This window comes from Oryctolagus cuniculus, chromosome 2, assembly GCF_964237555.1.
Source record: "Oryctolagus cuniculus chromosome 2, mOryCun1.1, whole genome shotgun sequence".
Lineage (NCBI taxonomy): Eukaryota > Metazoa > Chordata > Mammalia > Lagomorpha > Leporidae > Oryctolagus > Oryctolagus cuniculus.
This window is the reverse complement of record NC_091433.1, coordinates 80,415,859-80,439,762: the sequence shown is the minus strand read 5'-3', so window position 1 is coordinate 80,439,762 and position 23,904 is coordinate 80,415,859. Positions and strand designations below refer to the sequence as shown.

Sequence of the window (23,904 nt, the reverse complement as noted above, 5' to 3'; positions counted from 1 at the left end):
CCCCACGAGAATGGCTAAAGCAGAGCTTCAGTTCCTAGCTTCGGTTTTCTGCATAAGCCCTCCCCAAAACACACAAAGCCTCCGGATGGGCCTCGAAGAGTCCTTTTGTTTAGAAAGGGCCATTTCCTGCCAGGCGCGCCCACCCTGAGACTCCCACCCACTTCTCCAGGAGGCTCTCATTTGCTAAGTAAAAAAACAAAACCGCTCCAGGTAGGAAAAGCAGGAATAATATCTGTACAAATACCGAAAGGAACTTTCAAAGTCTGCCATGCCACTAACTTTTCCTTGTTGGTTAAGTTAATAAAAAAATCTAACAAATGAAGCCGAGAAAAAGTTAAAAAGCTTAAAACCATACCCCCAGGCATTTGGCATCAACATTGGGATGGAAGTTATGATTCTTTTAACACACAGCAGGCGTTGTCTATACAATCCCATGGGGTTAGCTTAAATGACGTGTCACAGACAAGAACCTTTAAGTGACTTGTCCCAGGCCCCTGAGGAAACAAGGAGATAATGAGATAAGACAAAGAATAAATCAAGAGTATTGATGACTTGGTCAAAACTGACTTTATATTTATATATGTGTGTGTGTATATATATATATATATATATATATAATTTATACCTTTGGTCTCAAGACTACCAGACAGTGGAAGATGGTAAAGTTCAATAAGCTCACTCAAGGTCAAGTATTGACATTGATGTCATAAATAAGGATAATCCAATGGATTGCATTTTCATTAGTGTTCTAGTCTGCCCAAGGAACAGGTAGTGTGTTAGTCTTGTGCCCCAAGTCTGGGCGACTTGTTTCTTTCACCCTTTAGTGTCACCTGTTCCTGGGCACTGAAAAACAAAACAGCTCCTGAGACTGGAGGCGGACCAAGTGGCCACAAAACACGGTGGGAGACAGCTGCCTGAGTGCACGAGGCTCCTTCAAGGGTTCCACTAACAGGTGCTTGCGGACTGGGGCTGCTCCCCGTAAGGCCAGCAGCTACAGTGAGCCTCAGACCTTTTTACTTTGTAGACAAATGCAAGAAAGCAGTGGAACTGGAAGCTGGACTCAACCAAAAGACTAGAAGTGTTGAGTCCCTCTCCAGATCGATTCCACCTGGGTTATTCCCTGTAACTCAAGCCCACCCACTCCACGCCAGGGCCCAGTTTCTCCCCTGGGTCTGTATAACTACGTTTAGGCTTTCATTGGCACCGGACAAAGAGGAAAGATCTCTGTATGTGTGGGATGGGTGCAGCATCCCACACAGCACACACAGGAGACCCCACACCTGGAAAAACCTCCAGGTACGGAAGGGCATAACAGGGTGGGGGGGGTGCTCAGAAGGGATCCTTTGGAAAGCAGAAATTTAACCTGCAGACTGGCTATCGGGTTTATGATGATGTGGTGCACCATCCAGACTTCAGCTGGTTTGTATTCTGGCCATCTCACAAATAAGGACCCCCCAGGGCAGCTCTTGGCATTGCTCTGGTAGTGGAGCTCTTACAGTGTGAAATAAGACACAAGGTCCCTGGTGGTAAGGAGTTACAAGCCAGATACATCAGCACCATCAAGCACAGGAGGCCCCAGGAGGTGAGAAGTTCTATCTGGAAAAGAAAAGGGAAGTGCCAAGGTCGGGAAGGTGGCACTACTTTAAACCTGGAGGTCAAGGTTCTCTCAGAGGTGACATCTGAACTGGTTTCTGAGTGAATGCCAAGGGTCCTAGGGTTTTCCAGGTAAGCAGAATGGCAGGCACAAAGGCCCTGGGGCAGAAACAAGTTGTGGAGCCAGCTGTTAAGTCAGGTCCAAGCAGCTGAAGCCTAATGAATGAGACCGTGATTCCTGGCAGATGAGGTCAGAAACCAGCAGGACCCAGGTCACATGAGCCTTGTGTACCGCTGGAAAATTTTAAGCTCCTTTCCACCAGATGGAAAACCTCAGACAAATTACTTAATCTCTTGGAGCCTCGGTCTTCTGATCCCTAAACACAGGATGCTAACACTTCATTTGGTTTGTTAAAGATCAATGTTAAAAGTGGTAGACCCAGGCTCCAAAAACGTTCAATAAATACGCAAAAAAATGCCTAAATGATTTGACAAGTTGGACCATATTTGGATTGCACCTGATTTTCAATTCTCCCTTCCAATTTCTACTTAATTTTTATTTACTTTTCGATTTTTATTCCAAAGATGGAGAGGCAGAGAGATCGTCCATCCACTGATCACTTCACAAATGCCCTCACCAGGAAGCTGGACTGGAAGGGGAGGAGCCAGGACTCAAACCCAGGCACTAGCGGGTAACTTCAGGGCTGTGCCGAAGGCCCGCCCCTCCCTCCGACACAATATAAGAGCGAAAGGGAAATTTTCAACACAAATACTCTCAGCATTAGCTCTAGTTTCTTGTACTCATTGCTGGGAAAATGCTTGGAGGGCCTGGGGAAGAAGCAAGCATGGATGAGGGGTGGGGGTGTGGGGAGGTGGCAAAAACCGACAGTGGATGGATGGTCGGGCCCAGTGGCCGTGGACTGCTCTCCTGGTTCCTCCTCCTGATAAGAAAACCCCGGAGGAGCGGCAAGTGCCAACAATTCCGTCCCCAGTCAGCCGGCATCCAGGGACAGGCACAGGACGGAAGTGCAAATCTTCCCGCCCCTCCCCTCCCCAAACACATCCTGCCTGGCTGGGAGGGATACTGTATTTAAAAACAGATGCCTCCAGAAACTCACACATTTATAAGTCCCCTAAATCACACATGCTGGGTAAAGTAATTACACTTTTGTAGCACTTCCTCAGTGGGCACAAAGGAAATTCTGCTACTTCTGAAACAAAATAGCACTTTCTCCCAGGAGGCCAGGGCAGGGCCATCCTATAGGTGGGTGGGAGAGGAATTTTCACAAAATCAGACTCCTACAGATGTCAGTCTTCAGCCAGCCCATCTGCCTGGGATTTGGGAGGCACAGGAGCATCCCTAAAAATCAACTCAGAGCAATGAGGATTAGTTTTTTAAGTAGAAATTGGCCTCCGCTGTGTCTAATGCTCACGTGTCGGTGTCACGGATCTCAGGTGATGAAGGTTCTCAGATTTCTCCTACCTTTGCAAAATCTACAAGCTGGCAGGTTTAAACTGGGCTGCCCAAGCACAGCCTTTGCTGTGTAGATTTGTGTAACAATACCGTGTTACCGCCTGGAATCTGAATTCACCACCCCTGAGTGATTGGCATTTATTACTGCCATTTCCTTTACTTCTTTAGCATTCTCCATGATATGCATCATAATGGTTGCAGCAGGGTTAAACCCAAAGAAAGACACACACGCAAGGTTTTTGGTTTTTTGTTTTTTGAAGTTCCTGCACTACAGTTCCTTCAGCTAACACAGCCCACAGCAAAGGCTGCAAACCTTTAGAAGAACATCAATTGGGTAAACTGAAAATATGATCCACAGAACAGAGGACTTTGGGCTGCTGGCCAAGGGCCCAGCCCGCTCTCTTTCCCCCCCTCCCCCATCCAAATAAAGTCAAAAAAGAACAAAGCAACCTTTAAGACGTGTTGTCTTGGGACAACACTGAGGTCTCTCCAGATCTGAAGTAGTCACTCTTCCAATCAGAGGACACAGGGGAAGGAAAAGTTGTGGAAGTGAGAACCGGAGAATTAAGAACAACTTAACATTTAAAAACAAAATTCAAAAGCAAGTTTATTTGGGTGCAAAATGCACATTTTCCACAAATTTTTGAAAATCTCATGGATGCATGGACTTCAATTATTTTTGCACCCAAATAAACTTACCTTTTATTTCTATTTTTTATTACGCTTGTGTATACAGATTTTCTACATTTCTGCTCAGGTATTCCAGTAGATAAGTATACCAAACACTATTATAACTAGGCAGATTATATGTAATATAATTTTTACATCCCAAAATTAAAAAGTGTTTAAGAAATTTTTTTCCTAAAAATGTCCAATTCTTCCCCAACCCCTCAGACATTTTTACTCACATTTTTTTTCAAGTTTGTTTATTTATTTTATTGATTTATCTGAAAGAGCATGAGGGTCAGGGGAGGCAGAGATACCTTCCATCTGCTAGTTCACTTCCCAAATGGCTTCAACAGTCAGGGGAAGAAGCCAAGAGCCAGAAACTCCATCCAGGTCTCTCACACAGGTGGCAGGAGCCCAAGGGTTAGAGCCATCATCTGCTGTTTCCCAGGCACATTGGTAGGAAGGTGGATCAGAAGCAGAGTGGCTGGGACGCTACTCCACAAGGCCACAGCCCCAGTCATTTTTTTAAAAAAACACAACCTCAAATTTTAAGCAAATTTACTCTCTTTACCAGGTTTCTTAACCCTTGGCAAGGTTTCCTAACGAACTAGGAATTCAATGTTCTGGGCACTCATTCACAATACCGACGATTTCAATCACTAACGGCAAAGCCATGAATAGTTCTGAAAATCCTACTTCAAGGCCAGGACTCTCCTCCATACCCTCCACTCTTCACAACATCTTCACCTCTTCTCTCCCTATCAACCTCTCTATTTTCTATTTCTTCAAATACAGGCACACAGCTTAGCAAGGCACCCGAAGGAGAAACCCGAGACACAGCACGGATGTCTGTCTCTCTCTCTCTCTCTCTCGCCATCTCTCTCTTTCTTTCTCTCGCCATCTCTCTTGTGCGCGCGCGCGCCATCTCTCTCTCTCTCTCTCGCCATCTCTCTCTCTCTCGCCATCTCTCTCGCCCTTCCCCACACGGGTCTTCAGGAGCCTCGGTTTGTTCCCACGGAGCAGATCCCTGGGTCTCACCTGTCTCAACCCTTTCCGCAGCTGTCAAACTCACCCTCCTCCCTCCCTTCTTGGAAGCTTCCTTCGACGCAGCTCAATCAGCCTCTGCGCGCTGGAGGGCTGGCTGCTTCCCAACACAAACAGCTACCTCAAACGTTAACACCATGTTTTATTACACCTGTTTGTTTATACAGGGCCATCACCATTAAAGGCTCAGCAACTGGAGGGCCTGCTCTGCCTCTGATGCGTCTTGGCATCCCCAGAATCTGCGCACCGAAGGCCCACGTCCTGAGCCTGGCAGCACCCTGGGTGCCTCCCCATAAAAGAGCGGCAATCATCATTAGCATTTCTACAACAGCTTGTTGAGAGGATGGAAAAAAAGATGGCAGGTCACATGGTAAATACTAAAAGTCAGTGGTTGTTATTTGTTGAGTGACTGGATAAAAAAAGATTTCTGGAAAGTCTGAAGGTACAAAGATCTCAGTATGTCCTTTGTTCTATTATCAGCAACAGGGACAAATTGGGAAACTTGATTCTGATAAGCTCAAACCCCTAGGGCAGGCTTAGCGCGGTGGATAACACACCTGAGTCCCAGGGTAGATGATTCCGGCTTCCTGCTAATGCAAGGCCCTGGCAGGCAGCAGGTGCCGCCAGGAAGAAGTGGGCTCCTGCCACCTATGTGAGTTCCTGGCTCCAGGCTTCAAGCATTTGGGGAGTGAACTAACAGATGAGATCTCTAACACATTTTTTTTTTTTTTTTTTTTTTTTTGACAGGCAGAGTGGACAGTGAGAGAGAGAGACAGAGAGAAAGGTCTTCCTTTTGCCGTTGGTTCACCCTCCAATGGCCGCCGCGGCCAGCGCGATGCGGCCGGCACACCGCGCTGATCCGATGGCAGGAGCCAGGATCCAGGTGCTTTTCCTGGTCTCCCATGGGGTGCAGGGCCCAAGCACCTGGGCCATCCTCCACTGCACTCCCTGGCCACAGCAGAGGGCTGGCCTGGAAGAGGGGCAACCGGGACAGAATCCGGTGCCCCGACCGGGACTAGAACCCGGTGTGCCGGCGCCGCAAGGCGGAGGATTAGCCTAGTGAGCCGCGGCGCCGGCCTCTAACACATTTTTAAAAAATATTTATTTATTAGAAAGGCAGAGTTACTGAGAGGTCTTCCATCCACTGGTTCACTCCCCAGAAGGCCGCAATGGCTGGAGCTACGCCAATCTGAAGCCAGGAGCTTCCTCCGGGTCTCCCACGAGGGTGCAGGGACCGTCTTTCACTGCTTTCCCAGGCCACAGCAGAGAGCTGAATCGGAAGTGGAGCAGCCGGGACTTAAACCAGCACCCATATGGGATGTAGGCTACGCCACAGTGATGGCCCCTCTAATACATTTTTGAAAGTGTCTTTAATGTACTCTTCAGTCAGCTTCAAGTTCCAGGTAGTACTAATAAGCACCTCTTGCACTCCCACCTCAAACACAGCAAGAGACTCAGGCAAAGTGGAATTAAGAGTTTATTTTGAAGCAAAGGCGGTGGGGAGCTTTGAAATCATATATGAGGGGGTCTTCGGAAATTCATGGCAAATATTTATCACAAAACAAACAGCAGGCATGGATTTTTTTTTTTTTTTTTTTTTTTTTGCACCAAAACAACTTTCACTCCAACTTCATGTGCACACAATGCCCTGAAGCTGTTTCAAAGTCTCCTGGGCCACTTTACATGGGGGGAATGTGAGCGGTTATACCCAAGGTATCCCCATATATCAAGTAAGCTCCTCCCCAGCAGGGTCAAGACCTGCCATGCTCTTATCAGCACAGCATCAATTTAAATACCTGGTCCCAGATGGCCCCAAGCCCACTTCTGCTCCAGCTATTAAGGTTCATTCTCCTCATTCCTTCTGAAGTTTTTTTTCTTTGACCACAGCGAGAGGAACATGTGCATTCCCTTTCCCCTACCCCCAGGCAGACACCAAGGTGCCAAATGAAACTGAACACAAACATTCCAAAGTGGCTGTCACACAGAGCAGGCCTGTTTGGGAGCACAGGGAGTGCCGCCTCGCTCTTCCACCTAAGCAAGGCTTCAGGAAGCCCACAGCCAAAAAAGGTCAAGAGGAGTCCCATAGCAGAAACTGAATTCTAAGGGGACGACCTCCGACGGACCAGGTGCCAGGTGCGCTCGCTCACCTGTGCTCCCAGGGGGAGGCTGCTAAGGACAGGGGCTGGGAGATCCCGTCCTCAGGGTCCACCCAAGACTAATCTCCAGGGACACAAGACCCTGGGTATTAAATGAGTGACTGCTTTATAAGATTTATTTTGTTTGTTTGAAAGGCAGTGTGACAGAGAGAGAGAGAGAGAGAGAGAGAGACCTTCCAGGAGAAGGTTCACTCTCCAAATGACAGCAACAGCCAGGGCTGGGCCAAGATGAAGCCAGGAACTCCACAGTCTTTGACATGGGTGGCAAGGCACATTAGCAGGGAGCTGGATCAGAAGTGGAGCAGACGGGACTTCAACCAGAGCTCATACGGCTTAACCCGCTGCGCCATAGTGCCGGACCCTGGTGGCAGCTTCCCCACAGAAACTCATCATCAGTAACGTTACCAGTAGGCACACTCCACACCCCCCACAAACTCTGTGCTTGTGTGTGTTGAAAAGTATTTATTTGGTGCAAGGATGCTGTTGGCTAGGTGCTGCAGATAAGCATCATAAAATGGCACAGATCTTTCCAAAAAGAAATAGAAAAGGCAAATCATCCAGGAGTTCAATGAAGAGAGCAGAAAGTAACTTCTCCTCCAAAGGGAGGGCAATCTTAGAAACTGGGAAACTGAGGCTGACTCCCACCCTGAAGGCAGCCCAGGCTAGACCAGGAGCGCATCAGCAAGACAGTGGCCTATGCCAATGATTCACAGTGCGGGGAGGCGGACTTGGGCGATGTGGAATGGCGGGGTGGAGGACACAGCAGCACCCTGTGAGGATGGATGGATGGAGGAAGGCACAGAGCAAGGAGACCTGCTGAAGATCATCAGAACAATGGAAGCCTGGCGTAAGTACCAGGAAAAAGGCTAAAGAGGGCAGAACAGGCCTGACTCCCGCAGCCGGGTTTGGGAGCAAACCCAACCGGGACCAACTCAATAAGGTTTCCAGACACCTTCAGAGAAGGAGAGGGAACTGACTGACATCCCCAAAGAGAAATTCACAGGATCGTTGTAGAGAATGGAAAAGCACAAGAGCATTGGAAATCGACAATCACCTGTCGCCTGCACCCACCAGACCCATTTAACTGACACTTGGTTTCACCCACCTACAGATCTTTATTTCAGAAAACCGGCATTACAGACTGTGACACTTTAAAAATCTGTTCTTTTCATTAAATGTTGTAACACGAGAATGATCCCCCTCCATAAAAATACGGCCTTAGAGCGCCGGGAACAACCAGAAGAAGCTGAAAAGAGGCAAAGACAGGCTCCCAGCCGGCAGCCTTGAGAGGGAGCACGGTTGCCAGTTAACGGCAATTTCTGGCATCCAGAGCTAGGAGAGGATAAGTCTGTCGCTCTCTTGCTCTCTCTTTACACACACACACACACACACACACACTCCTCAAATACATAGCATAAGCATGCATCCACCCCCTTTTCAACGAGTGCTAATATTCTGTCCGAAATGATACCTTGACCGACTTAGCAATTTCCCTGTTAGTCACAGAGTCTTTGTGACTTTTCACTCTCCTAAGTATCCCTGTAGTAATCACACCTATAAACAAACACTCATCATGCCCTATTTTCCTTTGAGGGAACTCCTAAAGAGAAAAGTGCTCCATCAGAGGGTCTGACCACCCTGTGTCCCCAGAGTCCGCCCAAGCCTCCGTCGTGTCAGCATGGCTGCCTACCACCGTGGTGTAGCACTTTGTTGCTGAAACGTCTCCAATAAAGAACCTCTTCTCCGTTAACCTACCCATGCCAAAACCCAAGTGCCTCAGCAAACAGGGCAGACCACATAGGCACCTCCGTTTCCAAGGGGCATTTAAAAATCACTATTGGGAAAAGCAGTCGGAAGTATGCGTGCTGGCCGTGGTCTGGCAGGATCATCTTTCTGTGAGGTCACAAGGTTTGGATCCAAATCCCTGTCACCAAACCCTGTCCTGTGACTGAACTACAAGCTTACTGCATTAGGCGAGACTGGGAGTAACAGAGACTCCAAACTCAGTTAAATTCTAGAAAAGGATTCCGGACCTTCCCAAGCCCTCATCATGGGGATTAATCCCAGCGTGCCACGAAGACCGCAGGATGCCACCTCAACCTGGCACCTCCCGTTCTCTGTGCCACTCTAAGAAACAATTTTATGACTCCAGTATTTTGGCCAAAGTACTCAGTGCTTTCTTTCATAAAGGAATGCAGAGTGAAGATTTGCGTTTACCCTGAAGAAGCGACTTTCTGTGATTTCTCCCAAAATCTGCCAAACATCTTTTCAATCGATAATCCCAACAGGGCTGAATTTTTTTAGTTTTACTTTAAGGACCAGTTTAGTCTAAGCAATTTAAGGGAAACTTATTTAACACCAGTGCTTCAACACAATGCCTTTTAGAAATGATTTGCAATCAGCAGGAAAAGTACCCACTGACAGATAAAAGTAAAAATAAAACTACATATTTATCTGATATCCAAAAAAGAATATTTCCACTTTGAAAAGTCAGTGACAAATTATTTCTTAGGACAAGATGGTCTTGAACATATTATAACTTGTGAATGATAGCTGATTAGGTAAGACAAACAATTATGAGTCTGTTACTTCTAGATTTATCAATTCCAATAAAATCTGTAGAATTAGAGACAAACTCCAAAATGACTTGAGAAATGATCTAATAAATGTACAAAAATAAGCTTTTGAAATCCCAGGTCCCGGTTAGATTGTGATGACTGATTCCATACAGGGACAACTGCACAGGAACACACATGTGTAACACGTTGGAAGGCCAGGTATCCTGGCTTGCTCTTACATGGCCGGCTAGCCGGAACTGAAGATTATTTTTCCTCAAAGTTTTACATGATATCCAAAGTGTATTCTGCTCAAGTTCTCAAAAACTCCCACCACCAAAAACTGCAGAAATTTCTCCTAAATGCTGGACTGCTCATTCTATCCAACTGGAGCTAAACGGGGATTTAGGCATCTTTTTCAGGGTCGGCATCAGAAACTCTTAACCGGGGTTAAAATACACTGGATGATAAAAGGAACTCATTTCCATAGAAAATGACACAACTTGGACTGCACAAGGTGGCAAACAGCCGAAGCACCCTGACAACCACAACATCGACCGTTTTCTCACGGTGATTGGAACTCACTGTCCACTGCCGTTCACAAGTCACCAGAAACAGCCCTCCTGTCCTGGTGTGTGCGTGTCCGTGTTACACGTGTATGCCCTGTCTCCTGCGGCCCATTGCCAAAGCTTTCTGAAAACAAACCGCTGCTCCTCTGGGTGGGCAGGCAAAGCGGCCAGTGCAGTGGGATTTTGTGCAATGCTAAGCTCACTGAATGGCACCCACCAAATGCCATATTTATTTAACTTGTGGCTTTCAGGGTTAGGAAAAAAAAGGGGAGGGGGAGAAAGAGAGAGGAGGTTAGTGTTTCAAAACCAGAATGTCAACCATAAACCCTCTCTGGTCAGGGTGTATCCGCAGTGTATACTCTCGCTTCTTATACAACCTGGGTTCTGAAACCTTCCTACCTCCTGTCTTATTTTTTAAGTAACAAGCGTTTTGCTAAAAAGACCTACACCTGGAGGAGCCCACGCCTTTCCCACCCGGAAAGGAACGCTGCTGGGGAAACTAGAAGCAATGCCTGCGACTTGGATGGCCTCTGATCACAGGGACCCACAACCTCGCGATAACCGAGCCCATCCAGGCAAATCCTGGCGGCAGTTCACCTGGCATGGGTCAAGAGAAAAATCTGACTTCTGTCGTCCATTCGATTTTAAGTTAATTGGATATGGTTTTCGAGACACCTGAGCCCATTTTGCTACTACCAAAAGAAAAAGAAAAAAATCTGCAGTCTGATGAACTTTCTCTTAACTACAAGTTTCCTCAACTGGTTAACAGAGAAAGATTGTTTCACAAGATACACTCTCACACTTAGGAGCGGCCAGATTGCCACTCTAAGTGGAACAGAAAGGTTTCTGAAGCAATGATTCTCTTGACGGGTTAAGTGAATTAGCTGCACATGCCAATTCCTGAAAATGCAAATTTGCCATCATTTTTCAGTTTTTAAAGGACAGGGAAAATAAACTAAACAGTAGAGAAGCCAGAAAGTGGAATTTGGAATTCCAGCCTTGGTGTCTTTTTAAAAGCACTGTCACGAGTAGTCCTACATTTGCAGGCACCAAACAAGAAGGGGCAAACAGCTTTTCAAAATAAAGCTTTGTCATAAAACAGGCGATTTCCTCCAGGAGCCAATTCTCAGCTTACTAACTCACCCAGGTGACAACGCTGCTCCACGGCGCTACCTTTTGCATTGTTTTGCATGGTCTTCGCCTGTCTCTCCTATTTAATTAAATAGCTCCAATTTTACACGTGGACGACTTAAAAGGGCTGAGGGATTCCTGCACGAGGTCCACTTCCAACTCTCGGGCCCGGCGCTGCGGCACCGCCTCGCCGCCCGCGCGCACCGCACGCTCTCTGGCTCCCGCACACACGCGCGCGAGCTCTTGGCGGAAGGCTGAGAGCCCCAACTTCGAGGGAACTCAGCAAGTGAGCGGAGGCACTGTTTCTGGGGCTGCGGGAACAGTCATTTGAGAAACCCCACAATCATCCCCTAACTACGGAGTTCTGGAACGTGCGTCCCGCACACCCCTTCCCCACACTTCCTCGGCTTCGCGTTTGCCAAAGGCAAGTGCCCCCCAACTGCAAGCTGTCTCCCCTCCAGGATCCCGGACGCACAACCCAAATCAAAGTCCTACCGCAGCGTCCTGGCCAGCATTCCGGGAGCGACGCTTTCGGCCCCTCTCATTCTGCTCCCCACATCCACACCCCGCCCCCGAAGTCTACCACAGCCCGGGGTTCGGGGGTTCCCGCCTCGCGGGCGGCGAGTTATCGATGAATCCACACACGCCCCGGCTCCGGAGAGACTTGGCCAAGAACTTTTCACACCGGCGCCAGCGCCAGCCCCTAACAGAGCTTCTCCCCAACTCCTTCCCAAAGCCGCCCGCACGCACGCACACAGACACACGCACTCCCTCCCGCCGGCTTCCAGCCCCTGGCGCTCAGAGAAGCCCTGACCCTCGGGTCCCAGTAACCTGAGGTCACCCAGGAGTCAGCTCTCGATTCCGCTTTTAAAATCCCGGGCACACAAAGCCGAGCATTCTACTTGGAGGGTGTCTCCGCAAAGTTCTGCAAGTCACGCAGCGCAGGGTGCGCGGACACCCCCAGAACCCGCGCCCTGGAGACGCACCCAGCCGGGGCCACGGCGCGCCGGCCCCCGGACGCGCCCCGCCGCCCGCCCGGGCCACCGCTACCTCTTCCTCCTGGAGGTTGGCCTCGCTCGGGGTGTTCTCCTTCTCGGCTTTGCCGCCGTTGTTCATCTTCCCGGTCCTTCGTCGCCGGGCAGGGCTGGGGCGCGGGGCTGGGCGAGGGCGCGCTCGCCCGCTTCTGCCTTCCCCGGGGCGCCGGGGCTGCCTCGGGCGGGCGCCGCGGGGCTGCGAAGGCTCGGGCTGGGCTCCCGCGGCGCGCAGACGACGGCGGCGGGCGACTCGGGGAGGAAGTGCGGGCAGGGCGCGGGCGCGGGCCGGCCGAGCGGGGCGCGGAGACAATCGCGACCGGGAGGGAGACCTGGGGCGGGAGGGCGGGCGCGAGGGAAGGAAGGAAGGGAGGGAGGGAGGAAGAGAGGATGGGGCGAGGGCGCGCGTCCCAGGAGTGAGCGCGGAGAGCTGGGGCTGGGGGCTGCCGCTGCCGGAGCAGAGCGAGGCTGGAAGGAAGGGATGGGGCGGCCGGAGAGGAGGAGGAGGAGGAGGAGGCGCCGGCCGCGGCTGGGACGCTGGGACGCGGAGAGCCGCTGGCTGCGCGCTCCTGGCCGGCTTTGGGAAGTCCGAGTCCGCTGCAGCTCCTTTCTCTCGCCTCCCTCCCTCCCCTCTCCGCTCTCCCCTCCCTCTCCGCCTCCCTCCGCCCTCCCTGGACGTGGGCTGCCGCCGTCAGCCCGCAGGGACGGGACGGGGGCCGCCGAAGCCCCCCGGCGGGAGGAGGGGCCGCGGAGTCGGCGCGGCCCGGGCCGGATGGCGCGCGCCGGGGAGGGGCGGCGGCGCGGAGCGGAAGCGGCCGACCCCGGCCCCGGCTCGACGGCAGAGCGAGGGCCGGGCGGGCTGAGCAAGGGAGGCTGGAGAGCCGGGTCCCCGGGCGCACGCGGCGTCCCCCGCGCCCCGGCTCGGAGAGGGGGCTTCGGGGAGCCGGGCCCTGGCCGTGCGCGGACCGGGGGCTGGGATGTGCCACTTTTGTTTGCCTGCTTTCCACGAGGGAGCTGCGCGCCCCCGGGCTCCTCGCCGGTAGGGGCTGAGACGCGGGTCGCGCCCTCGGGGCGAGGGCTTGGAGGCCCGGGACGGAGGAACGCCGGGGACAGCCGGGCCCCCGTGAGCCCCCCGCGAGCCCCCCGCCGGCCCGCTCTGGAGTTGATTGTTCACCTGGCCTCTCTTTGGGGAGCGCCTTCCTGGCAAAGGAGACCGAGCCCTGTTTATCCGGCTAATCCCGCGGCTGTTTAAATGAGCCCCCCGGCACACAGTGGGCACTTTTCTAAACGAGTCTTGGCAGGCAGCCCTGGAGGGTCAAGGCATTCGGGCAAAGCGAGGCGCCCGCCTAGTGTTCCCGCCGCGCCTCTGGGGGACTGCCTACTTTATTTTCTCGTCCGTGAAATGGGTGCAGTTACCCCGGAGTGTGGGGGGCACGCCTCACACCCTCCTGCCCGCTGTAGGCTTACAACATGGATGCTAACATCATTATGAAGAAAATTTCCATTTCTTCTGGGCCTGGAGCCTTTTGTCTTATGGGTCCAGTTATGCGTCTAAACTTGACTGCTACAAATGTATAACCTTACAACTCGCAACTAGTTCGTTCAGCGCCGCCTCCCGCTCCCAGGAATTCCTTCCTGCACAGCACCTATCACAGTTTCTATTTATTGACTGGCCTGCCCTTTATCTTGCCTCCCCTCCCCCCTCCAGAGCTTATACAGCTTTGAGTGCTGGTGGGGGTGGGGGTGACAGCAGAAGATAAGACCCTGCCTGTAGGGAGCTGAAAATGGAGTTGTGGAGACCAGATACCAGGAACAACTCCAAAGCAACAACATCCTGGCAGAGCACAAACATCTTTTGCTTTAAGGGGATCAGGAAGGGCCATTCAATAATCTTCTTGGATTTACAAGAGAGTTTCACAAAGTTCATGGAAAATGCTTACTATGAAAAAAAACTATGCATGAATTTCCAACCCCCCCCCCAATTTTTTGCAGCCTGGTAAATGTATATTTTCATTCCATCTTTCCATGAGCTTTTTTGAAATACCATGGTATGTACCGGGTTTGTTCTTTGAGGTCTGCAGATTTTGAAAGAAAAGTTTTCTATCCGGGAAAAAAAAAAGTTTTTCTCTAACTGCTGCCACGGTGTCACCGATCTCTCTGGGAATGAAGGTGCATTGCACATCGATGAGAATAACCTAGGAGGAGGCTGTTGAAGCCGCAGCTGAAGATGTTCCGAGGGGCGAGGCTACGGGGAGTCCGGAAGCTGTGTCTGCCTTCTGATGTGTTGGCCTGGGCTGGCAGCCCTGTCCGCGGCCTGCTCCTCCCTCAGTTAGAGGAGGAACCACGAGGGGGCGATATCTTCCTGAGCAATAGTTGAGCGGTGGTCTTGGGCCCTGTGCCCTTCTCCACTCTTGCCTGTGACAGAACCAAACCCCCTTTTGCTGAGCCTGACAAACCCCAAGGAAAGTGACGATTAAGCCGGTCCTTGATGTCTCCAGCCAGGCCTCACTTCGGAGAAGGTGGGTTATGTTGTATGACTTCAGGATCCTGGGGGACCCCCCCCCCCAACCCAGCGAAGTGTGGCTCCCTCCCAAACTCAGAGACTGCTGCTCCTATCTTCAAGCCAAACCAGGACTTTGTCCATTGTTGAGGTCAGAAATCTCTGGGATAAGAAACAAAACATTTCTAGGAGTTGTTTTGTTTTTTTGACAGGCAGAGTGGACAATGAGAGAGAGAGAGAGAAAGGTCTTCCCTTACCGTTGGTTCACCTTCCAATGGCCGCTGCGGATGGCAGGAGCCAGGTGCTTCTCCTGGTCTCCCATGGGGTGCAGGGCCCAAGCACTTGGGCCATCCTCCACTGCACTCCCTGGCCACAGCAGAGAGCTGGCCTGGAAGAGGGGTAACCGGGACAGAATCCGGCACCCCGACCGGGACTAGAACCCGGTGTGCTGGCGCCGCAAGGCAGAGGATTAGCCTAGTGAGCCGCGGCGCCAGCCTCTAGGAGTTCTAGGAGGGGATCCTTCTCTGGCTTGTATTGGCTTCCCAGCATCTAGACAGTGCCTATCACATAGTAGGCACTCTGCTGTTTTTGAATGAATGAGCTCCTATTAAATCGTATCTGCCATTGATTTGTAGGCTTGAGTGATGAGGGACCCTTCCAAGATCCCCTAGGAAAGACTGGGTTAGTGGTGGCATCTTAGACCAGAGAAGAAACTCAAGCGACCTAGCGGGGTTGTTAGGTTGCCCTCATTATTGAAGAGAGGGGAGGTGGAGACCTTGTGCACGCTGGGGGACAACTGATGAGATCTTAAGAACTCAAATAATAGAAGCCCCCATTGTTCTGACATTTCAGCAAAGCAGAGTTCACCTGCAGGTCCTACAGTCCGTGGTGAGAGTGCAATCCACCGTGCTTCCAGAACAGCCTATGTGGATGGGAAAAAATGCCAGGAAAAGGCGGATTTCTGTTTTCTGTCCTTTCCGTGAAGAACGGTTTGGACTTATTTGGAAGAACAATCGGGTAATATATTACCAACAAAACCCAAGGAAAATCTATAAACAGGGTTTCACTATTTATAAAACCTTGTGTGACTGAGGGGAGGCGGGGGGAGGGACCCTCGGTCAGGACATAAATGATTTTTATGACTTGTTTACTACTTCAAAGAAAGTGAAGCTTCAAGAGTGAGATCTCAGTAGCGATGGTTTCCAGGCATACCAAGAATTACAAGACAACAAAGGGATTTTATATCCTGGGACAAGTGGGCAGATGACCAAGAAAACCTGCTCCCTCGCCTGCCCAGCGCCCTCCCGCACTGCTGTCTGGCCGAGGTTGCGCGCCAGAGTGGAGGGGAAGCAGTGTACGCACCTGTAGATTTTATTGCCCATCACTGTTTCTCTGGCAGCGTGTATTCTGAGGCTTGCTTTAAGAAATCCAAACCCACAATTATGTCTTGAAACGTTTGTCTCTGGGAACTGCAGACATTGAAGGTTTATTTTGAGGCCATTTGCATAGTGCAGGCTTGGTCCCTACTCTAGCTTTGTGGCAGAAAGCTGCAGTCGCTACCGCAGGAGCTGTGATTATTAACGCGTCTGCTGGAGCAAAGAAGCTCCTGAGGCCAAAGGCTGTTTTATTGTCTTTTGCCATCTTTGACACCTGGGTCTTCCGAACCCTGCCATCACCATCTTCCCTGATCTTGCTTGTTTAAGTGGGTGGATGTTTTACTTATTCACTCCCCAAATGCCCACAGCAGCCAGGAGCCAGGAGCGCCATCCAGGTCTCCCCCCATGGTGGTGGAGACCCTATTACCTGAACTGTTACCACTTTCTCCCCGGGGTCTGTGTTGGCAGGGGGCTGGACTCAGGAACCCTAGATGACTATCAAACCTAGGCACTCTGATATGAGACTCAGGTGTTCTAACCATCAGCTTAACTACCAGGCCAAATACCTCTAGTTCTTATTCTTTTTTAAATTATTATTTTTAAGATTTATTTATTTGAAAAGCAGAGTGACAGAGAGAGTGGAGAGAGAGAGAGAGCGCGCTTCCATCTGCTGGTTCACTCCCCAAATGGCTGCAACAGCTGGAGCTGGGTAGATGGGCAGATCCAAAGCCAGGAGACAGGAGCTTCTTCCAGGTCTCCCATGTGGGTGCCTGGGCCCAAGCACTTGGGCCATCCTCCACTGCTTTCCCAAGCACATTAGCAGGGAGCTGGATCATAAGTGGAACAGTCAGAACTTGAACCTGTACTTATATGGGATGCCGGTGCTGCAGATGATGGCTTGACCAGCTTCACCACAGTGCTGCCCAACCCCCATTTATTCTAACTGTGGCAAAAGGCACATAACAAAAATGTATCATCTTGGGGCTGGCGTAGGTTAATTCTCCTCCTGCAGCACCCACATCCCATATGGATGCTGGTTCTGGTCCAAGCTGCTCCACTTTCTGTCCAGCTCTCTGCTGCGGCCTGGGAAAGCAATGGAAGATGGCCCGAATCCTTGGGCTCCTGCACCCACGTGTGAGACCCAGAAGAAACTCCTGGCCTCAGATCGGCCCCACTCCAGCTATTGCAGCCATTTGTGGAGTGAAACAGCAGATGGAAGACCTTTCTCTCTGTCTCTCCCTCTCTGTCTGTAATTCTACCTCTCACATAAATAAAATTTTTTTAAAAATCATCTTAATCATTTTTAAGCATGCAATTCAGTAGTGTTAATTATATTCATGTCATTGTACAACATCCCCAATTTTGCCTCCTAAATACTTCTGAGGTCCACTCACTTCCCTCCAGTCTTTGTTGAAGCCTCATGCAGATGCCCAGGTGGAGGGAGAGGGAGAAACCCAGCTTACAGCCCCAGCTGAGCTCCAGATGGACAGCTGGTACTGACTGTCGGCCTCGGGAGTGAGCTGGGAATAGACACCGCAGGTCTAATTGAGCTGCCCCTGCTGAGAGCACGTGGAAGACAGGTGAGCTTGCTTCTTCAGCAACCAAATGGCCAAATGCTTAGCAAACACGTGGATGGTGTTGTGTCAAGCCACTAAGTTTGAGGGTAGCTTGTTATTCAGCAACATATGACCGAAACGTAACTGGGGGCCTGGAGGTGGGGTCCTGCTGAAGTAGTGGCATGGAGGTCAGGTGCAGGGTAGGAGTGCAAGAACCCTGGGCAGTCTGTTAGTGAAGAACACCACGAGTATCACAGGGCAGGGAGACTATGGTTACTGCAGCATGGGGAAGGAGGACCCAGTTTCAGCACTGGAAGAACGATTAGCAACAGCATCCTGTAGGTAGACCGGAGGAGAGGTAGCTCAGGAAACCTGTGCCTCTGGACAGACTGTTCAAAGGGCTGAGAGGCTCCTTTAGATGCTTATAGTGCAAGAGGAGAGCTAAAACAGGAACTGCTCCTTTCCCCGTCAGTATGCAGAAGACACCTGGAGAAGCTAGGACTTACTGGGCTTGAGATGAAACAGTTTCTCGTTCTTAGCTTCCAGAGGACAACGCGCTCAAGAAATGGTCTTAGAGCAAAGGTCAAATCCAGAATGCTATGCAGGACTCATGGCCGTAGGTGAGTTCAGGTCAAAGGTGCAGCTGAGGGCGCCGGGGTCGGCAGTCTCTGAATGGCCCCTGATGACCCTGTCTCCTGCTATTCCAGCCCTCGTGTAATCTCCAGTGTGACAGTAGACCGGACCCAGTAACTTGCTTTTAAGGAATACGGCACGGCCAAAGTGACAGCTGTCACCTCTGAGATTAGATGAAAGAGGGACTACGTCCAGTCTCCCATGCCATCTCGGTGTCTCCCAGGGCCCTGACCTCCAGTGTGGTGGTATTGGGAGCTGAGGCCTTTGGAAGGTAATTAGGGTTCTCCCATGATGGGGTTCACGCCTGTATAAGAAGATGAGAGACGCCCAAATCTTCCTCCCTCTGCCACAGGACAACGGCATGCAGCTCAGGAAAGGGTGCTGCTAGGAACCAAATTGGCTGCTAGCTCGTAGCCTCTGAACTCACTTGTCATGACTAGTAATGATTGGTAATCCTTATGATGACTGATAATGATTGATTCCTTCAGCCAAGAACTAGGGTGCTGCTGTAATAATAAGGAAAAGCGAGGATGCAGCTTTGGAACTGAGTGATGGGTCGAGGCTGATAGGGTTCTGGGGTGCATGCCGGGAAAAGCTGAGAGGACAGGAAGGGGCTGGCAAAGGTGCTTCTGTCTTAAGGCTCTAAGAAGAGGATAGGGCAGTAAAGGAAGTGTCCGTCATCTTTGAGAACACAGAAGTAATCGTGCATGTTGGTAGAAACACGGACAGTAAAGGGCCTTCTGCTAGGGCTGCAGGCACAGGTGAGGAAGACAATTGGTACTGGAAGAAAGGCAAGCCTTGTTCTAAAGTGGCGAAGAAAACGTCTGCACGGTGTTCATGGTGTGGGAGGTGGAACTTGCAAGAAATGAAACTGGATGTTTAGCTCCAAAGATTTCTAGCCACGTGTTGAAGGAATGGCTTGGTGTCACCTGACTGCTAATAAAGTAAAATATAAGAGGCGAGAAGTGAGGGACTGGTGTTTGGCACAGTTGTTGAAACTGTATGGGCATCTGCAACCCATCCTGGAGTGCCTGGGGCCACGTCCCAGCTCTGCTTCCAGTCCTTGCTAATGCACACCCGAGGAGGCAGCAGATAATGGCTCAAATGCTTGGGTCCTTTCCACCCACATAGGAGACCTAGACTGAGATCCAGGCTCTCGACTTTGGCCTGGCCCAGCTCTGGGTATTTGGGCACTAAATGAGCAAATGGACGACCTCTCCACCCCGTCCCCTGTCCCTGCCTTTCAAATAAAAAAAATAAATAAATACTAATAAGAAAATTAAAAAATAAATGAATTGAAGAAGAAATTCTTAACAAGATCTGGAAAATCCTCAGCATGTCCATGTTACAAAAAATGAGAAAATGTGTTCAGAAAAGAACACCAAGCGTGTGGCTGACCAGCCATTTGATAAGGAGCTTAGTGTGCACGTGAGCCTCTGAGCTAATCGGCCCTCTCTGTAGAAGCTATGGGATTATCCCAGCAGAAATGCTGCCAGCTGGAACCGAAGGAAACGGAGGCAATGGAATGGGAGACAGAAGGCCGCAAGCATGCGTCATCCTTCAAGCCCCAAAGGCCATTCAGATATCATCAGGGCCACTCCCTGCACCACAGGTCCGGAGCGCACAGACGGACTGGCGTCTCACCTTGGGCAGGATCACCATCCACAGGCCTGCCTGCAGACTTGGACACAGCAGGTCTGGTCTGAGACGGCCACTCTGGTGGGTGACTAGGGAGGGGCATCAAACCCAGGAGGATGATCCTTAAGTAACACTTCATGGGAGCTGCGGGGGAGGGCGGGGGGAGGGCACCAGCGTTTGTGGTGCAGTGGGTTAAGCCACCACCTGCAACACTTCCAGCCATCCCAAACAAATGTCAGTTTGAGTCCCAGCTGCTCCACTTCTGATCCAGCTCACAGCTAATGCCCCTGAGAAAGCAGCAGAAGATGGGCCAAGTCCTTGGGCTCCTGCATGCACGTGGCTGACCTGAATGGACTCCCAGGCTCCTAGTTTTAGCCTAGCCCAGCTCCAGTCACTGTGGCCATTTCAGGAGTGAACCAATGGATGGAAGTTCTATCTGTAACTCTGCCTTTCCAATACATTTTTTAAACATGTGCATTAAAAATAAAATGAAACAAAACATGGTTTTTGCCCTGCTAAGGTTTTGGGCTTGCTGGGGATCCGCATTCCTGCCTTACTTCCATTTTGTTATCTATGGAATGGAAATATCTATCCTGTGCCAGGCGCTGCCATTGTATTTTGGGATCACATAACTTACCCGAGTTTGCAGATTCACAACCAGAGAGGAATTTTGCCTCAGGATGAATCAAACCCTGAGTCCCACCTCTATCCCATTTAGATGACAATTAGCTGAGACCTTGAACTTCAGACTTCAGAACTGAGACTGGGACCAGTTAAGCTTTGGGGGGCTGCTGGGATGCAATGAATGCATTTGACATTTGGAGGGATCCGGGGCAGAATGACTAAGACAAAACAGAGCCCTGCTGCACCTTGGTTTCAGCCTTGGAGAGATCTTGAGGAGATACCTAGCTAGGCAGAGCACTGGTTCCTAACCAGTGCAGACTGAAGTAATAGCAATTTGTTGCTTTAAGTCATTGAGTTTTGGGGTCACTTGTTATGCCTCGGTAGGTAAGCTGATTGCTCAGAAACGTGTAAGGGAATATCGTCAGGTGTAGCTGAATGGCGCATGGCTTTCTGAGATACACACTGGTGGGCACCTTAGAGTATCACTATAGAATCTCTTACCCAAACTAAGACAGCTGGGATGTCACCCGGCGAGCTCCTCTCGGAGGCCACCATCCTGTGTGCCCCCCATTGTTGACCAGAACGGTGTCTTGGGATGCGCGCCTGGATCTCAAAGGTTTTCTCCGCTAGCCCAGCTTCTCACAATCTACAGGGAGGTGCCCCACACAAGGCTCACATGGGCCCAAGGTAGAGCAGCATCTGTCTTGGAAAGAAATACGAATATGGGTTTTTTTTTTTTTAATTATTCATTTGAGACAGACTGAACTTCCATCCCCCTGGCTCATTCCCCAAATATTCTCAATAGTCAGGGCAACACCAGGTAGAAGAAAGGGGCCAGAAATTCCATCCAGGCCTTCCATGACGGTGGAACACAAGTACTTGGGCCATCTTCTACTGCTTTCCCAGGAACATTGGCAGGGAGCTGGATGGGAAGCAGAGTAGCTGGGACTTGAACCAGGCGCTCTGATATGGGATACAGGCATCCCAAGGTGGCGTCTTAACTGCTGTGTCACAGCACCTGCCCCAGCTTTTGTCTATTTGCAGAGTTCTCACCACCAATAAATATCTGAGGTACTGTGTACGTTAATTAGGTTGGTTTAATCATGCCACAACGTATACCTGTTTCAAAATATGTTGTCCGTCACACATGTATAATATTTATGTGTCAGCTAACACTTTAGAAAGGTGAATACTCTGAATAGCTCAATGAAGGACATGTACGATGTGACAGATACTCATGTGGTCGTCAGTAAACCCCCTATCTCACAAACTCTGGCCAGGGACCAGAGCTGTGGTGCACTGCACTAAGCCACCGCTCTCAGCACGGGCATCCCATATCGGAGTACCAGCTCAAGCCCCGGCTGCTCTGCTTTTGATCCCTAGCTCCCTGCTAATGCACCGGAAAAGAAGCAGTACCCGGGTCCTTGCCATCCACGCGGGAGACCTGGATAGAGTTCCAGGCTTCTGGTTTGGCCTGGCCCAGCCCCAGCCCTTGCTGCCATCTGGGGAGTGAACCAGTGGATGGAAGATCTCTCTGTCTCTCCTGTCTGTCTGTAACTCTGCCTTTCAAGTAAATAAATAGATCTTTAAAAAAATAAAGTATAGGGGCCTGCATGGTGGCATAGCAGGTAAAGCTACTGCCTGCGAGGCTGGCATCCCAAATGGGCACCAGTTTGGGTCCCAGCTGCTCCACTTCCATTTCAGCTCCCTACTAATGACCTGGGAAAAGCAGTGGAAGATGGCCCCAGTGTTTGGGCCCCTGCACCCACGTGAGAGACCCAGATGAAACCTGTTCCTGACTTCAGCCTGGCCCAGCCCTGGCTGTTGCTACGCTCTGGGAAGTGAACCAGTGGATAGAAGATTCTTTCTCTCTGACTTTCAAATAAAAAAATAAATTTTTAAAAACAAAACTTTAGGGACAGCATTGTGGTATAATATGTTAAGCTGCCTTTCACAATACCAATGTCCCATATAGGTGCTGGTTTGAGTCCCAGCTGCTCTACTTCCAATTCAGCACCCTATTAACGCACCTGGGAAAGCAGCAGAGGATGGCCCAGGTGACTGGGCCCCTGCCACCCACGTGGAAGACCCAGATGAAGCTCCTGGCTTCTGCCTGGCCCAGCCATTGTGGCCATTTGGGGAGTAAACCAAGGGATGAAAGATATTCTCTTTTTCCCTCTCCCTCTCTCTTCTGTAACTCTGCCTTTCAAATAATAAATAATCTTAAAAATATATGTGTATATATATATCATGGACATTTATCCATAGGAAGACATCTATATTTTTCCAATCTCCTCTTTTTTTTTAAGCTTTGTAGGAGTTCACAGTGTTTGTACATGGATAATTAGGTTGTTCACAGTTGTTTAAATGTGAAATAATGCCACGCTAAACATCTTTATACAAATATCCATGTCCACCGCCTGATCATTTCATTAGAACGCGTCTAAAAAAATGACTAGGTTGGATTTCGTAGGCATGTATGAAGTGCTGGTGTGTGTGGGTAGGAGGTGGATGGAATCTGTAACACCCTGAAGTGTGTGAGAACAGCTGTTTCATTACAGCATTCCCAACACTGGGGAAATCCTGCTCCTGTTGCCAGTCGGTCGGCAAAAAGTGATACAATTTCCTTCTTTCTATTTGCATTTTTCCACCGTTAGCAGGACTGACCATCGTTTCTTCAGTCCATGACCACTGGGAATGACCTGTGATGCCTGTGTACTTTTCCAGTGGGATAGCTGTCATTTTCTTTTAATTAATTAATTGATTTGAAAGACAGAGAGAGGTCTTCCTCTTACTCCCCCAAATGGCTGCAGCAGCCAGGGCTTGTCCAGACCCAAAGCGGGGACCTGGAACTCTATCCAGGCCTCCCACATGGGTGGCGGGAACCATCATATACTAGCATCACAAGCTGTGGCTTTGTACACCATGCCACAATGCTAGCCCCCTAATTTATATTTTAAATGACATAAATTGAATATATTTGTGCTCTTTTGAAATACTGTATGTTGTTTGCTTTTTGGGAAGTAATCTTATTTTTAATTTATTTAATTTTTAAAAATGTATTTATTATTTATTTGAAAGGCAGAGTTACAGACAGAGCTCTTCCACCTGCTGGTTCACTCCCAAAGTGGCTTCCGTGGGTGGGGCTGGGCCAGACCAAAGCCAGGAGCCTGGAACTCCAACCGGGTTTTCCACATGGGTGGCAGGGGCGCAAGTATTTGGACCATTTTCCACTGCTTTCCCAGGTGCGTTAGTGGGGAGCTGGATCACAAGTAGAGTATCCAGAACTCAAACCGGGCTCATGTGGGAGCCAGTGTCACAGGAGGCGGCTTACACCTGCTGCGTCACAACACTG

At 50.2% G+C, this 23,904-nt stretch overlaps 2 protein-coding genes across 9 annotated transcripts in view; one reads left to right on the top strand and one right to left on the bottom strand.

Annotated features, from left to right (window-relative positions):
* Nucleotides 1–12,589, bottom strand: part of RBPMS (RNA binding protein, mRNA processing factor) — a 171,575-nt gene extending 158,986 nt beyond the window's left edge. For all 7 annotated transcript variants that reach the window (XR_007918159.2, XR_007918162.2, XR_007918161.2 and 4 more), the window contains exon 1: nucleotides 12,242–12,589. Coding sequence is in view for 3 of the 7 variants with exons in the window: in XM_017339108.3 (XP_017194597.1) it covers nucleotides 12,242–12,307 (66 nt within the window). In the remaining 4 variants the exon portion in view is untranslated. The remainder of the gene's footprint in view (nucleotides 1–12,241) is intronic.
* Nucleotides 12,590–12,703: 114 nt separating this feature from the next.
* On the top strand, nucleotides 12,704–21,268 carry LOC138848503 (collagen alpha-2(I) chain-like). Of its 2 annotated transcripts, none has more exons than XM_070068517.1 (2): nucleotides 12,704–14,741; nucleotides 15,575–21,268. In XM_070068517.1, exon 1 carries the CDS (start codon nucleotides 12,704–12,706, stop codon nucleotides 13,472–13,474), a length of 771 nt encoding a protein of 256 aa, XP_069924618.1. In that variant the 3' UTR covers nucleotides 13,475–14,741; nucleotides 15,575–21,268. The 2 variants fall into 2 exon arrangements, with proteins under 2 accessions (XP_069924618.1, XP_069924619.1); XM_070068518.1 differs by having other exon boundaries at nucleotides 12,704–18,274; nucleotides 18,362–21,268.
* The last annotated feature ends 2,636 nt before the right edge of the window (nucleotides 21,269–23,904 follow it).